This window comes from Limulus polyphemus, unplaced genomic scaffold, assembly GCF_000517525.1.
Source record: "Limulus polyphemus unplaced genomic scaffold, Limulus_polyphemus-2.1.2 Scaffold6839, whole genome shotgun sequence".
NCBI classification, from domain to species: Eukaryota; Metazoa; Arthropoda; class Merostomata; order Xiphosura; family Limulidae; genus Limulus; species Limulus polyphemus.
Genome location: NW_013672449.1, coordinates 15,221 through 31,028, shown reverse-complemented (window position 1 = coordinate 31,028; position 15,808 = coordinate 15,221). Strand labels below are relative to the sequence as shown.

Here is a 15,808-nt window from a genome sequence, read left to right as displayed (position 1 = left end):
TTTTCCAAAATCAACCTTCACCAATAGAGAGGCAGACTAGTGCAGTCGAGGCAATCAAACTTTGGTAAATTCCTTTGCGAGCCAATCAAAATTAAGACCACTCATGAAGTGAATTTGTGGCGTATTCATATAATAATTATTGGTAAAATCAGTTATATTAACAACTTCTAATATATAGAAAAGCCAGTGGTTTTGGTAACATACGTTCCAACAATGGCTTTTGTCATGTCACTTAGCAACAAAAGTATAACCTAATATTGTTGTTAGTCTATGTACTGAAAGTATGAAATTTAATGTATAGACAACAAAACTGGAAAAATATTTGTTGATTTCTGAATTTAGCCCTCACTGAATAAAGAGGTTTTTTTTATTAAAAACGTCGGTGATATAACTGAAAATAGTTTAATTCAGAAATGATTAAAGTTTAAAATTGAATCGATATGTTTACTTTCATAATAAATTTTATGTACTTGTCTCTAAGCTAGGTGATCCCACAATACATCTTTATTTTAAGCATATTATACCAACACTTACAACACTTATAAGGTTTCACGACACTCCCTTGCCAACCCCCGTAACTAAAATTGTAATGGGCAGACAATAATCGAACTATTCTATCCTCCTAGTTTGAGAAATCAAGCGTGACGTGACCCACACTAGGTTTTATACAGGATGCTAACTATAGAATTAACTTGACTAAAATTACAACTTCCTAGTGAAATCCTTACCTTCCCTCCTTTACCAGCAAAACATGTTAAATCATTAGAGCTGGTGAATTAGTGGAATCTGATAATTATTTGTCGGGCTCATTAGTTAATTACATTAAACAGATTATTGGATAGTTGGAATAACTGAAATAAAAATTTAAATTAGGTGATTATTTTTCGAGTCTTTACACTAATCAATTAAGTTCAACAAACTTAAATTTATCAAAAATAATACTAAGAAACCATAATGGTAATATTTCAATTATTTGGATAGTTGTAAAACACTATTTTCCTCATTTCATTTGGTTTGTTTATTTTCGTGCCATTAATAGATGTAATTGAAATTGATACTCATAAGATACTCTATTTTCCAGCTCTGAAAGTCATTAAATTTTAATTTAAAAAATATTAACAATTTTGAAGAGAAAGTTGGGATTATTGTAAAAGCTACTCACACTTTGTGGCAATCTCTGGTTCCATAGAATAACGCCCCATTCTGATTCTTGATGCCTGTAAAAATACATGTACTTAATATTTGTAACTAACACAGAAATGTTCATATTATTTACTTCCAAAACAGCCTCACACTAAATATAAACCTGTCTCGTTTACAGCATTCAAACACAAATTTTGTTGCATTAAGGTAAGCCGGTGTTTTTTAAAGTAAAATTTCCAGAATTAAACACCTAAAATGGGATTCAAAGTGATAAAAGTCGAGTAAAAACACCACGAGAAAAGTCATTTATTGTAAAATATGTGTAAAATGTTTATGTAAAGCTACACGTGAAATATCTGCTTATAGCCATGTTAATTTTGAACTAAAATTATAGAAGGGAAGACAAGTAGTCAAAAACCATCATCATCATCAACTCTTGGGCTCTATCGTCTGACTGATAAGAGGGATTTGAGCACCAGGGTTTGAAATAGCTTCGAGACAGGTACTGTATTTACATCGGACAGGTGCATTTTTCAGATGTGTGTTAAGACATAATTACTGTGAAGAAATTTTTAGTAATAATAACACTGCACACAGATGTCTGACCCTAAATTGTGGTTTCTCAGGTATCATACATCTGTTGAAACTGATGCTGGACAAACTTTGGTGTAACTGACATTGGCAAATGGTACTACAAACTATGCTGTTCGTATAAAAAAAACAGTTGATAATATCCTCCAATTTTGTTTCAAAAAAGGATGATAAAAATGTAGTGATTATGATGACAGTAATATTAATGCTGCTAAACAAGTCAAAAGTAAGAGTAACTACAATGTTGTCAACAAAAATTTGAGCAATCTGGCTTAGGAAATCTAAATTTGGTCATAAAAACAATGGCTTGATTAACGTGAATAAAAAAGTATAATGTACTACAAGTTTTGTATCATGTATGGTCTGTTTGTTGAATTTCATGCAAAACTACACGAGGCCTGTCTGTGTTAGCCGTCCCTAATTTAAGTAACAGACTAGAGGAGAGACTAAACACTACCAACTCTTGGGCTATTCTTATCTAATGAATAGTGGGATTGACTTTAAATTATAACAAGCATGATCAGTACGGGGATTTGAACTCCCAACCCACAGATTGCAAGTTGAGCATCCTTACCACTAGGGAATTACCTATGGCAGAACATATGAATAAATTTATTGACGGATGTGGCAGTTTGAGAATAGACAATATTGTTAAACATAAGTGTAGTTCTGCTGATATTTCCGCACATGGTCAGATACATTCCTAGAAACATTAAGTATAGAAACAAAGTAATAGGTTTCTAATGAAGGTTACTAGGTTAAAGGGTCATATATCACATCATGTATCTGTACACTGTGCAGACAATTGCTTTGAACTAGGGGTGAAAATACATGGAAGTTATTTCTTAAGTAACAGTTTAAAACTTAAAGTTTATACTCTTATGGTAATTCTGATCAGGAAACTGATAAAGATAAAAATAATTCTGTAGACTATTGTTTGTAAGTTTTTTCTTCCTTCCTTGCAAGGATTCATGGCAACTGACAATTGAGACTTGGAAGTTGCAGCTATTATTATAGCAGTGCTCATATGAATTTGAACAATTATGATGTAATACCTACTACTAAATAGGAACACCTTTTTTTAAATGACCAGGGGTGATGGTTGGTTATACAACTACGTTAGACAATGATGTACAAGACATGTTCTATAATGGATGGTAGGAAGGGACAATGGAGGAGTTTAGGTTTAAAATGTGTATCTCTCCGATAGACAATTAAATATGTATCCGACGCTACTCTTTCAGTGTACTTATGGCTCAAAAGTGCAAAGAACATTCTTGCACCAACAGATCACCATAAAACAGCTGCAGTATTACCATCTTTGTACCATGTGCAAGTAATGTCCCACGCTGATAAACAGCCTACTCTTGCAAGGTGGTTTAGACCTCCTTCATTTGAAAACTCATTGTCTGTTGCATGTTCCCAGCATATACTAATACTTTGGTTTGTTGGTATGTATAATTCTGCAGGATTCCAAATATTTTTAATATATACATGTTACAAAATATATTTTTCTTAATAATGCATCAATGTCATTAGGATAGGTAAGATACTTCGATAGTGCTAACTGGTAAAAATCAACCAGATACAGCAAAAGATACACATTTAGGGTAATTAAGACTTGATGAATCAGGCGTAATGTGACCAATGTCCCATTTTTGAGCTGTCTGTCCCCAAGAAACTTTAGGGTAATGTAAAAATGTCCTACTTTCAGAAATAACGAACCTAAATGTTCCGCATCATCAAAATTAATACTGGTAAGTATTACTGTAATATGACTGCACACAAGATTTGTCCTGTTCTCGTATAATATCCTCCATTTTCATATATTAATGTTCAAATACGTAGATATTCATATACTTATTGAGGATGTAATAAGCTGAAATCACTTGTTTACTGTCTCATAAAACACTGTTAGCCATCGACCTTTATACTATGAAATCACCGAAATGTATATTAGAATTCATTATATAGTAATATTGTTATAACTGACAAAAACAATATAAAATAAGTTTCATTTACTTCGGGATATGTGCTAAATGTCCAAAACATCTTAAGTTGTTTGAGATAACATCCTCTTATAACAATTTTAATGATTAGATGGTATGTAATATAATGTATACTTTATGAATGTAATTTTTTTTCTATTGCATGGTTCCAAAATGCACTTCTGATTTGTTAAAGAATACAATATCTAATGAAAAGTATAATACTAAGATGGTATGTATTTTTTAAGAAAAGAAGTTTTAATTTTTTATTCATGAATTAGGTGTCCCGCTTTGGACTCCAGAAAATTTGGTCACTTTAATTTGCTGGTAAAGATACAAAACACCCATTTTTTTTTATTATTATTGGCTTGTGCTGTGGTTGGATTTATGAATGTTTAACTTTAAGCTCTACTTATATCGGATAAGTGACCAATTTTTTATTTTTCATAGGGCATATCTTGGTGGCTCTCCTAATGATTAATAACGTGTCGCATGTTTGCTTTTGTGACTTAGTCTGATGATGTTAACATTTTATCATCCTCTCGTCATCTTTCTCTGGCTAAACACACTTCCTTCACTTCTCTGACAAAAAAGGTTCACGTTCACCTTCCAAAAATATTTAAATAATCCTCCAAAACTCAAATTTACCGAGTTAGGATTCGGAAGTAAAAAGGCCTACTTTCGTTTAAGTAGTACTTAATAATTTGTGATATTACACCTGACCGTTCAAAACACTAGAGAAATATTTTACCTAAGCTTGATTAACATTTCGATTATTTACTTGACATATTATGATAAGTAATAAACATAATACTTTATAGACCAAATTCGAAAAAATCTTAATACTATTAATTCTATATTACACTTTGCCAATGTACGTCAAGACATGCTCTAAGAAGGACACCAAAACAGATATATGTCACACTTTGCCCCAAAATATTTTATAGGCCATTAAATTCATTCTCTAAATATTTAATTATTTGATTTCCTACGATAAATGTTAAGTTTTTACCACAGATTTACAACGATTACTTTTAACACACAATAAACTCCGCTACACTCTTACCTGTAGGCTTCCGAAGAGATCTCGTAAGAAACGAGGAAAGTTGACTTTGCTTTGATTGCCCTCTGTATTTTTTATACGGAACTTACTTATACTATGTTTTTCGTAATACACGTTTTGATAATGCTGATGTTTATGTAATAACTTCTACCATAAGATTTGCTAAAATTCTACAATGATAATTATAATAAATAATATTAATTATAAGTAACAGGCAAACTACAAAAAATTTCTACAAGCATTCTACTCTAGGTCATCAGATGGGTAACCTCGCTGCAAGCGAAGTGTTTAGTACTTGACCCTCAAAAATACCTGACGAAGCACTTAGTTATATTATCATGCGCCGAAGCAAGTGTAACTACATATACCATACCTATCACATTTGGAAATGACTGAAACCAATAAAATTAAAAAGTATTTTGTAGCAGGTGACTACATAAAAAATAAAAATACTTACACCGATATTATTTCATTGAGATTTTGACAGCAGTAATAACACACGAAATAGATAAATAAAAATTCAAAATCATTATAAGTTTAATATTGCTTATAGCTATCCAACCTTAAAAAATCAGAACTTGCTTTTACATCATTTTACATGCAGGGGTGGCTTGGTGGGCTAAAGCCCTTCCATTTCTTCCCTTATGCGGCCCGGCATGGCCAGGTGGTTAGGGAGCTCGAATCGCAATCTGCGGGTTCGAATTCCCATCCCACCAAACATGCTCGCCCTTTCAGCCGTGAGTTCAATGTGACGGTCAATCCCATTATTCGTTGGTAAAAGAGTAGCCCAAGAGTTGGCGGTGATGACTAGCTGCCTTCCCTCTAGTCTTACACTGCTAAATTAGGGACGGCTAGCGCAAATAATCTTCTCTTATGCTCCAAAAATGCTCTTTTTCTCAGTCATATAAAATTGCCCACAACTACGGAAAAAAACACGTTTAAATCCACACCTTACTTGCTGTAAGTTAGAAGAGAAAAAAAATCAGCTTTAAATTGAATTGCATGCAAGGACTTGAATGCTATTAAATCTTAATATGCAGAAATGTAGTTTGGTTTTAAATCTTAAAAGTGTTTATGAGACAGATTGAACAGGAATAAAAGACGATCTGTTTGCTTCACATGGCTTTCTACTATATGTGTACCAGAGGCAACCCACAATTCCCCTAACACCCCCCCCCAAAGTCTTGCCTTACGGTGCTTGAAAACTGCCCTTTTTTGTCAGTGACATCTGCACGTTACTGCCTTACTTGTTTTTTATTTCAGTCTTCGCATAGATGTCCTGTAATTTGAAATGACAGACAAGAGGAATGGCAGCTATTTAACAGTACCCTCCGCCAACTCTTGTTTGACAGTGTAGCATGACTTGACTGGCACTCTTATAGCACAACTGCCCCCAAAGTGCGGAGCAAGATTTTGTGGTAATGGAGCGCGAACCCTGAATTTAGTATTCATGTACAGTCCGAGTATGACACCCGCTAGGCTACATCCAGCCATTTACTTGTGACTTTATAAAATAAATGATGTCTTGATAAAAATAAAAAACAATGGTTAAAACTCTATAAAAAAAAGAAAGACCTAAAAGACTTATTACTGTGTATGTGCACAAAAGCATCACTTTCAAACATAGGTTTATTATTTATAGTGGAATTTGTTTTAACTAATAGGATCGTGAAAAAACGAGACAAGTGCTTAGGATTGTAACTGATAATACAGAAAGTTGAGTACGTTATATTAAAGCATCTTAAAATATGTAAATCAGTAAGTCAGGTGACAGCCGATATACATGTCTCACACATAAAGTGATGTTACCTATAATTATCACTTTTGGGAAAGGTGTGTAACAGCCAATCCCAACACAGAATGTTCAAATCATAAAGATGTGTTCAGATCGGCGACTTAGAATATCCAAGATGGGGGATATCCCTTGTACTTAATGACACTAGAAAACAAAGGAATGTTGATCAAGTTGGGCAACAGTAATATCCATAAAGAGGCCTAGCTAAAACAAGTCGTACCTCATGTATGGTAACAAAGTGCAGCGTCTTGTAACAGGTGAGAATCCAAGAACATAAATGTCAGTGGAATATGTTGTCTTCTCTCAAGTAACTGTACACAACATACTCACTTTGTTAGAGCGACACAAGATACGTTTATATAAATTGCTTCCACAACATAACCACTCAACTGTTACATACCTCAAGTAGCTGGAGAATGAAATATCTATTAATGCTATTTCATACAAAGACATACCGGGTCAAGTCATTGGATGCAGTAGTATCTGTGGAGTTCTGTATGATTACACTGTTGAAACAGGAGCTGGGAAACCATTATCCTTGTACAATGGATGGCTTATGGAAAACTTCAAGGAAGAGTGATGTGCTTTTGATATGAAAGTCTTATCATGAAGCCTTTTTCAATGGAAACAGGGCTATTATCAAGATGCATGGTCATCAGATAGAGTATGACAGGACGTGATGACATGGCAAGGCTCCAAAATCATATTAATATAAAGTACTTAACCTCTATCTAACATATTAATTCACAGAAGATAAAATCCCTACTAAATTCAAATTGATCTTGTAAAACTCCTTGTGTTTGTACTTGTTTCAATTATGTGCAAAGCTACACGAGGTCTATCTGCACTAGCCTTCACTAATTTTAAAGTAATAGACTGGAGGGGAGGTAGCTAGTCAACACCACCACCACCCACCAACTTGTGGACTATTTTACTCAAATAGTGAGACTTGACCATCACTCTTATAACAAGCTCATGGCTCCAAAATGTTTTTGGCGGTAATAGAACCCGAAACATGTAATGTCAACTCTATATACCGGCACGTTAACTACTTGTAAACATTTTAAAATGTTTTAAGCATATAATCATAACAGTAACTTTTTTAAATAACAACAAACAAAAAATATTTTAATTTATGATCATAAATACTTATATGTGAGACTATTGAATGACTTTATGCATTTAGAAAGATCAAATTATAGAATAGTAGCCACGTGGCCTTGTAGTTCTCAGATAAAATATGTAAATTTTTCTTTCGGTTTTATTAAAATCTTCGTAATTTTATACGTACTAGTTTTAGAAAAATGCTAATTAAAGTTTACAAACTTGATGGTACAATTTAAAAGATTTTTTACCTTTCAAATTATAACGTATTGTACACTTTTCTTTTATCAACTTGTTTATAAATTTAATTTCTGTTAGGGCTTCCTCTAACATCTGAAATATTTATCTACTAATATTGAAAGGATTGGTGATAAAAACCGTATATACAGAGATTTCAACAAGTGACTTGTCCCTAATTAGCTGTTAATTTCTGTGCAAAGCTACTTGAGAGTAATCTGTTCTAGTCACCCTTGATTTCAAAGTAATAGACTACAAGAAAGGCAGCTAGTCAACATTACCCACTACCAACTCACGAGCTCATTTTACTCGAATAGTGGAATTAGTCTGTTACTCTTATAACATACCCGTGGCTCCAAAGTGCAGAGCAGGATGTTTTCTTGCAGTAAAGGAGCACAAACCATGGAACCACAGTCTGGGCCACTGTTGCCCACTAGCTATTAGATGTACAAGTAATTACTGTAATAACTACTTGTTTTTTTAGATAGCCAATTCACTTCAATAAACCTTTCTCACCAACCTCACTTAAAACTAGAGAAATGAGACATTACTTTATAATGATGAGCAATAAATAATTTTATGTGGTTTGATTGAACTTTATTAGTTAATAAAATCAATTCTATTAATCTATTTTGTGAATAATAAACTTAATCTCATTGAACCTTGAAAAGCTAATGTAATATGGGTTTTTAATTTAAACCAACAGTAGCTGTTTCTTAAGCTTGTATTTACTGACTGCAAATCAAATTGTATATCGGTACAGAGGTATATTTATATATGGAGAACACCATTATTATTAAATAAAAAAAAACACAATGTACCTATCAATTTGTTTTTAAAACAATATCTAAGTTTACAAATTATTGTTCTATAAAATGTTTAACTTGTATACACTTCTTCCTACAAACATTTTTAAGGAATTCTCTTTTAAACAAAAGTAACTCTATTTCTCAGCTTTGTATTTTCAAACCTTTTTTATAATTTAACCAACTGCATTAAAGAGTAGCCAGTTTATTTTGTGCACTAAAAGTGTGATCTTGTGCTAGGGTAGTTAACTGCACGCCTCCATAATTTTGTAATTTTTTAGTTCATCAAAAACATGAGTACAAGGTTGGGAAAAAATGTATTTTGATATTTACAACTTCAAAAGCACTTTACATAATACATGCTAAATGACCAGATCAAAGTTCTCTAAGGATCAGGTATAGCCATCCCTAAGGATCGGGTATAGCCATCCATAAGGATCAGGTATAGCCATCCCTAAGGATCGAGTATGGCCATCCTTAAGGATCAGGTATAGCCATCCCTCCTTTAGAAGTGCTAACCAGAAAGAAGAATCATACAGTCAGCAATTCTTGACTCAAACTGTTAGAATAAGAACACTCAACAGTTGGAAGTGTGGAGTGTATGATCAGCAGACATATTGTGGTTTGAACCTTGGATCTTATGGTCTATAACCCATCGGCTTCGGAAACATTCTATACAAGTTCAGGCCATTCTTTTGTGTTTACTGACCGTTACATTTTCATACAAGTAATGATTCAAAATCTGTGGACATCTTGTCTCAGTCAATCAGCACATTCTAGCATAAGATTTGCACAAATACGGTTAATTTAGCCTTTGACCTAGAACCATACATTACCATCTTTTACTCAAGGTTAAACTAAAGGTTACTGAAAATCTTGAAATATCTTTGATAATCGCAAAAAGAATTTCTGAGGTACTTTTTTACAAAAATTGAATTAATTTTTATTAATATTTACAAAACACGTAGACTTAGGAAAAGATCATGGTTAGTAATACAAGAACTTAGTTAATGAAAAGTTCCTTCAGTAAGTAAATTAGAACAAACATATACGGAGTTAAGAAGAAAACCAAAACTCTTGGCAGTTCAAATAGGGTCATAGGCTATTTTTAAAGATGTACACAGTTTAGATCCTATACTTAAACTTAGATACAAATTGTTTACAATTACAATGCATGTTGAGATACATCTTTTCAAATTCTATTATCTCATTAGAAGCAAGTTGTGTTGATAATAAATTTTATTACTTGCACATTTTCGTGATTATACTGAAATATTGTATCAGTATTTAGACGAAAATAATGTTTTTTTAATAAATAATCCAGATAACGTTATTAAGAAGTCAATAGTACAATTAGAAAGTGTCGAAACAATAAATGAGTTTTCTTTAAGTGTCCTATTAGAGGTTGCAGTCAAACCTGAACAACTCGTGTGCACATGTCAGGCAGGACCTCAACGTCTAGAAACCAACTGCTCATCTGATCACAAAGTGCAACTATCCCTTCCCCATTTTTAAAGTACACTAGCCACTTCAATCATACATTCAACAGAAATGGTGCACATCATATACAGTGTCGGTAACGTTTGACAAATTCTATAACTTTCTTTATCATGCAGTATCTGTATTCTAGAGTTGTTGCAACAAGTGTTATAAACATTCTACTCTGCAACAATAACACTATGATTTGACAAATTCTATAACTTTCTTTATCATGCAGTATCTGTATTCTAGAGTTGTTGCAACAAGTGTTATAAACATTCTACCCTGCAACAATAACACTATGATTTGACAAATTCTATAACTTTCTTTATTATGCAGTATCTGTATTCTAGAGTTGTTGCAACAAGTGTTATAAACATTCTACTCTGCAACAATAACACTCTGATTTACAATTTTCAGTGTTTCATGCACTTTTCTTATTAGGAGTTAAATTTCAATTATTTCTACAGCAATTACTGAAATTACACACAAACAGAATTACAGAAACATACAGCACATTTCCAAACATAACTTTAATTACACATAAACAGAATTATAGAAACATACAATACAAAACACAACTTTCAAAAAACTATAATGTCTTCACATGTTGTGTTGAAACTACAATTCAATTTAATATTTTTATAAATGTTAATTACAAATTACTATTACTTTCTTATATAAGCATTTCAAAATTATTCTAGTCTAATACAGATTTCAATCTGCTAATATTTTCTTACAGATGGAGCTTCTAAAAATCACCCTACTCTAAATCAGAATGACTAGTTTTATTAATTTATTTACAAATTCAAGAAATACACCTATTGTTTAAATTACTTTTCGTTCTCAAATAGTTTTTCAAAATGGAGTTTCTAACAAACACAGTTTGAAAACAAAAAGGACATTTAATACTCTTATTCCTTGGTTTATTTATTCAATAATCATAAACCAGAAATAAGTGGAACAAGTACACATTTTCTTACTAAGATTTAGAAGTAAATTATACACTAAATAGAATTTTTACTCAATTAATCAATAATCACAAACCACAAATAAATGAACAAGAAATGTGAAGACCTACAAGGGTGATTTTCTTCAGTTATATTTAGTGTATAGTTCACTTCTAAGTGTTAGTGAGAAAGCAGTAGTAACACAATATTTTCTTGTTAGCTTGTTTCTGTTTTATATATGGAAGGGATATTTAAGTTAAAACAACAACTACTGTTCAGGTAGCCCCGCTACCGTTTCCTGGCTTTTCTGACAGCAAACATAACTTCGTCAAGGATGACTCGGGTTCCTTTCAAGATTGCAGCATGAAGCAAATACTGGAGAAGTAGAGCACCAAAACCCTTATAGAGTCCCGCTGCTCCTTCTTCTTCTAAGATTGTTTCAATACAATCAAAAGGTCCTTCATAACGGGTGATCACGGGCGTGACAGAAGTTCCACAGTCCAGGTTGTCAATGATGGTTCTAGTTCCTTGAAGAAACAGCCTGGAATAAAATGGAAACTGTTAGCCCCATTGTTATTTGGTGATACTTTAGAATTAATTATGGAATATTATCAAACTTGTACTCCACATTATCGTTACTAACCTATCAAAGGTTTCACATCAGAGTCAAAACTTGCAAAAATAAAAATTCTATTTCCTTCATGGAGAAAATCCTATAATCACAGAGCCGTTTTTATAGGTAGAATCAAACAGATAAAATTTCTTAAATATTGAAGAGTTACTAAACAGTACAATGTGAGTGCAAATTAGGCCTAAATTTATAGAGTTGAAGTCTCAATGATTAAAGGCATTTGGCTGACGATTGGTCAAAGTTAGACATTACGTATAAAAGATTTTTGGCACACCCAAACAAACTTCTCTGTTTACTTAAAGCAGCATAGGTATCAGAACAGGAGTGGCAGCCTCCAACACAAGAGAACCAGCACCCACTTTGATCCCCTCATAAATGATGTCTCCCAATAAACAGGTAAATTTCTTAAGTTAATTTAGCATCCAATGGTACAGCATCAAAAAACCCCTCTAGTTTACACCTGCTTTCTGACAAGCTTGATTCATCTCCAACTTTGTCCCTCTTTTGTTTCCAGCACTTATGAGCAAATGCAACATCAATACTTATCAGCTAATTATAATTAGAAAATGAATTTAAATAAAAAAGTTTTGAATAAATTAAAGAAATGTCTCGTCAAATTCAAATTTCTATGAAACCAAACTTAATTAGAAATGTAATGATACTGTTATATTTTTCATGTCACAATTTTTGAAATATGAGCTTTGCTGTGTAGTTTTATGTTACACACCATTCAAAATAGTCTAAAAATAATCAACATAAAGCTTCATGTAAGTCCAAAATAGAAACAATCACTCCTGATAGATCTTAAACAGATTAAATTTTACTTGTTACTTACAGTTGTCCTCTCCATGTGATTTGTTAAACGAGAGAGTTGTTTAATGGGTTTTTATTGGTCACAAGACACCTTTAGGGTAACATTAATATGACCAGATATAAGCAAGACTTTCCACAATTTTTGAACAATGCCATAGATATAATGTTTGTAACATTAATATGACCAGATATAAGCAAGACTTTCCACAATTTCATTGTTCAACAAACATTATATCTATGTAAATTGTGGAAAGTCTTGCTTATATCTGGTCATATTAATGTTACATTGTTCAACAAATATCATATCTACGACAGTACTTGAAACTAACAGCTAGTGTTTGTTATTTCTTTATTGTTACTTTCATTAACAGTTTTGATCAAAACGTTTAATGTATCTGATTTTATTATTTGTTTATGTATTTTTTTATTATTATATTTTTGATATAGACATTGTTTTCCATTGATAACTTAGTATATGGTCCTAACCTAGATCTCCTAAAGTGGCCGAACCTCGGGAGATATTACTGGGTTAAAAGCTGAAAATAATGTTAGCAGTGAGGGGTACCTACACAACTGATGAAGCAACGAATTCTCATCTTTATGAGAAAAGATGTAAGAAAAGTATATCTAATTAGCCACACTCATTACCAGGTTCGTTTTTAGTTTTCGTCTATGTAGGTACCTTGCTCTGATCATAGATTAATATTAATTACAATTAACATCAATGATATGTTATTTTTACAATGGTTTATGTTATTATGACCCTACTTACCCTGGTTAATAACACAAACCTGACACTGAGAAACTAGTATACTCATGGTGGAAAAAAGATAATATTCCATCTGATAGAAAAAAAAACACACTAAAAATTACTTATATTAACCCTAGACTTCCTTACATTGCTTTTATTAACCCTAGACTTCCTTACATTGCTTGTATTAACCCTAGACTTCCTTACATTGCTTGTATTAACCCTAGACTTCCTTACATTGCTTGTAATAACCCTAGACTTCCTTACATTACTTGTATTAACCCTAGTCTTCCTTACATTACTTGTATTAACCCTAGTCTTCCTTACATTACTTGTATTAACCCTAGACTTCCTTACATTACTTCTATTAACCCTAGTCTTCCTTACATTACTTGTATTAACCCTAGACTTCCTTACATTACTTGTATTAACCCTAGTCTTCCTTACATTACTTGTATTAACCCTAGACTTCCTTACATTACTTGTATTAACCCTAGACTTCCTTACATTACTTGTATTAACCCTAGACTTCCTTACATTACTTCTATTAACCCTAGTCTTCCTTACATTACTTGTATTAACCCTAGACTTCCTTACATTACTTGTATTAACCCTAGACTTCCTGACATTACTTGTATTAACCCTAGTCTTCCTTAAATTACTTGTATTAACCCTAGACTTCCTTATATTACTTGTATTAACCCTAGACTTCCTTACATTACTTATATTAACCCTAGACTTCCTTACGTTGTCGGTATTAACCCTAGACTTCCTTACATTACTTGCATTAACCCTAGTCTTCCTTACATTACTTATATTAACCCTAGACTTCCTTACGTTTTTTGTATTAACCCTAGTCTTCCTTACATATATCAAAGACCTAGTCTATTTTTTATGTTTTGGCAGGAGATGAGTATGAGGTTTTAATGAAATGATTTGTATACCAAACATGTTACTGGATAAAACATATAATAAAACAAAAACATATTTGTTATATATTCATGACATTTTAATGTGACAAAACAAAAACTTAAGACATAAACTCAACTCTTCTCTCAAGAGGTAGATCTGTCTTATAAAATAGCTTTGGTTTCTCTAATTGACACTTATATGTTTTACAGACAGCATTAATATAAACTGAACTATGCTATTATTTCTACTCTGATAATTAACGTGTTTCAAACACAAAACTAATTTTAAAACCTAAAAATGAAGAAGAATACAAGACCTATGTAGGACCGTCTCGCTGGGGAAGACAATGATATCTGCCACAAAATTTCCCATAAAAATGGCAGTTAAGTCAGAGAAGCACTGATGTGTTACTCCGACATGGTCTTTCTCTTCGATTCCAAGCTGCAAGTAACAAAAGGTGAATGAACACAATATCAAAGAACATATTAACCTTTCTTTTTAACACTAGGGTTCCATTAGATATAGTTTAAATATTCAAAACAAAATGTGCGTTCGTAAGGAATTGTATCTATAAAAAGTAACAAAACCATTAATAAACAAAGAAACAGTGATATGTATACATCTCAGAAAATTAACTTAACACTAACAAGAGTTCACGAAGAAGAGGTTTTCAATTACAGTTTCTTCACAAATCACCTATTTCAATGCTTTCTGGACTGGGGTGGGGGTGGGATATGAGTGACTAACATCCTTTTACTTATTCCCTCCTCACAGTGAACAAAATTATCCAAATTGCATGAAACTTAGTTAAAACTAACTAAACTGCATCTGGTATCACCTTTAAAAAATAACATAATGTGGTTTAACTTTTCTACTATTTTTAGGATTTAAAACTTTTGTCAAGAGACAATGTTTTGAAAAAAAAACATTAAAAATAACTTCTTTTTATGTTAGAATTGAATTTTTTTTTCTTGTTGATCAGAAAGTTTCATGTATATATATTTACACACAATCAATTTCAACTAGAGTGATATTAATTAACGTATTTCTTTTGATACTTCATTTTGCTAATTGTAGTAGACACCATTTGTGTCTATAAATCATAAAAAACATGGCAAAGGTTTATTTGTGATCTACCAGCTGACCTGTTATAAAGGTCAAGTCAAGCTAAGTAACAACATTTTAGCTAACAATATTCTTGGTTGAAATCAACTTCTATCTAATAAATATATTATTTTCAATAAATGATAAGTTATTTTACTGATTTTAACCAGCTTACTCTCTCCTTCTCTCTCTCTATATTGAGGTTAATGAACCAACTACTGATTTCAACCAGCATACCCTCTCCTTCTCTCTCTGTATGTTGAGGTTAATGAACCAACTACTGATTTTAACCAGCTTACTCTCTCCTTCTCTCTCTCTGCCATTGAGGTTAATGAACCAACTACTGATTTTAACCAGCTTACTCTCTCCTTCTCTCTCTCTGCCATTGAGGTTAATGAACCAACTACTGATTTTAACCAGCTTACTCTCTCCTTCTCTCTC

At 32.4% G+C, this 15,808-nt stretch overlaps 2 protein-coding genes across 2 annotated transcripts in view; both read right to left on the bottom strand.

Moving 5' to 3' along the window:
- LOC106474113 (60S ribosomal protein L17-like) overlaps nucleotides 1–4,839 on the bottom strand; it is a 9,417-nt gene extending 4,578 nt beyond the window's left edge. Inside the window, exons 1-2 of the mRNA XM_013934804.2 lie at nucleotides 4,789–4,839; nucleotides 1,163–1,217 (exon numbers count right to left, since the gene is read on the bottom strand). Coding sequence (XP_013790258.1) covers nucleotides 1,163–1,202 — 40 coding nt within the window. The 5' untranslated portion in view covers nucleotides 1,203–1,217; nucleotides 4,789–4,839. The remainder of the gene's footprint in view (nucleotides 1–1,162; nucleotides 1,218–4,788) is intronic.
- A 5,672-nt stretch (nucleotides 4,840–10,511) lies between these two features.
- Nucleotides 10,512–15,808, bottom strand: part of LOC106474114 (solute carrier family 25 member 46-like) — a 17,067-nt gene continuing 11,770 nt past the window's right edge. The window contains exons 9-10 of the mRNA XM_013934805.2: nucleotides 14,580–14,704; nucleotides 10,512–11,697 (exon numbers count right to left, since the gene is read on the bottom strand). Coding sequence (XP_013790259.2) covers nucleotides 11,445–11,697; nucleotides 14,580–14,704 — 378 coding nt within the window. The 3' untranslated portion in view covers nucleotides 10,512–11,444. The remainder of the gene's footprint in view (nucleotides 11,698–14,579; nucleotides 14,705–15,808) is intronic.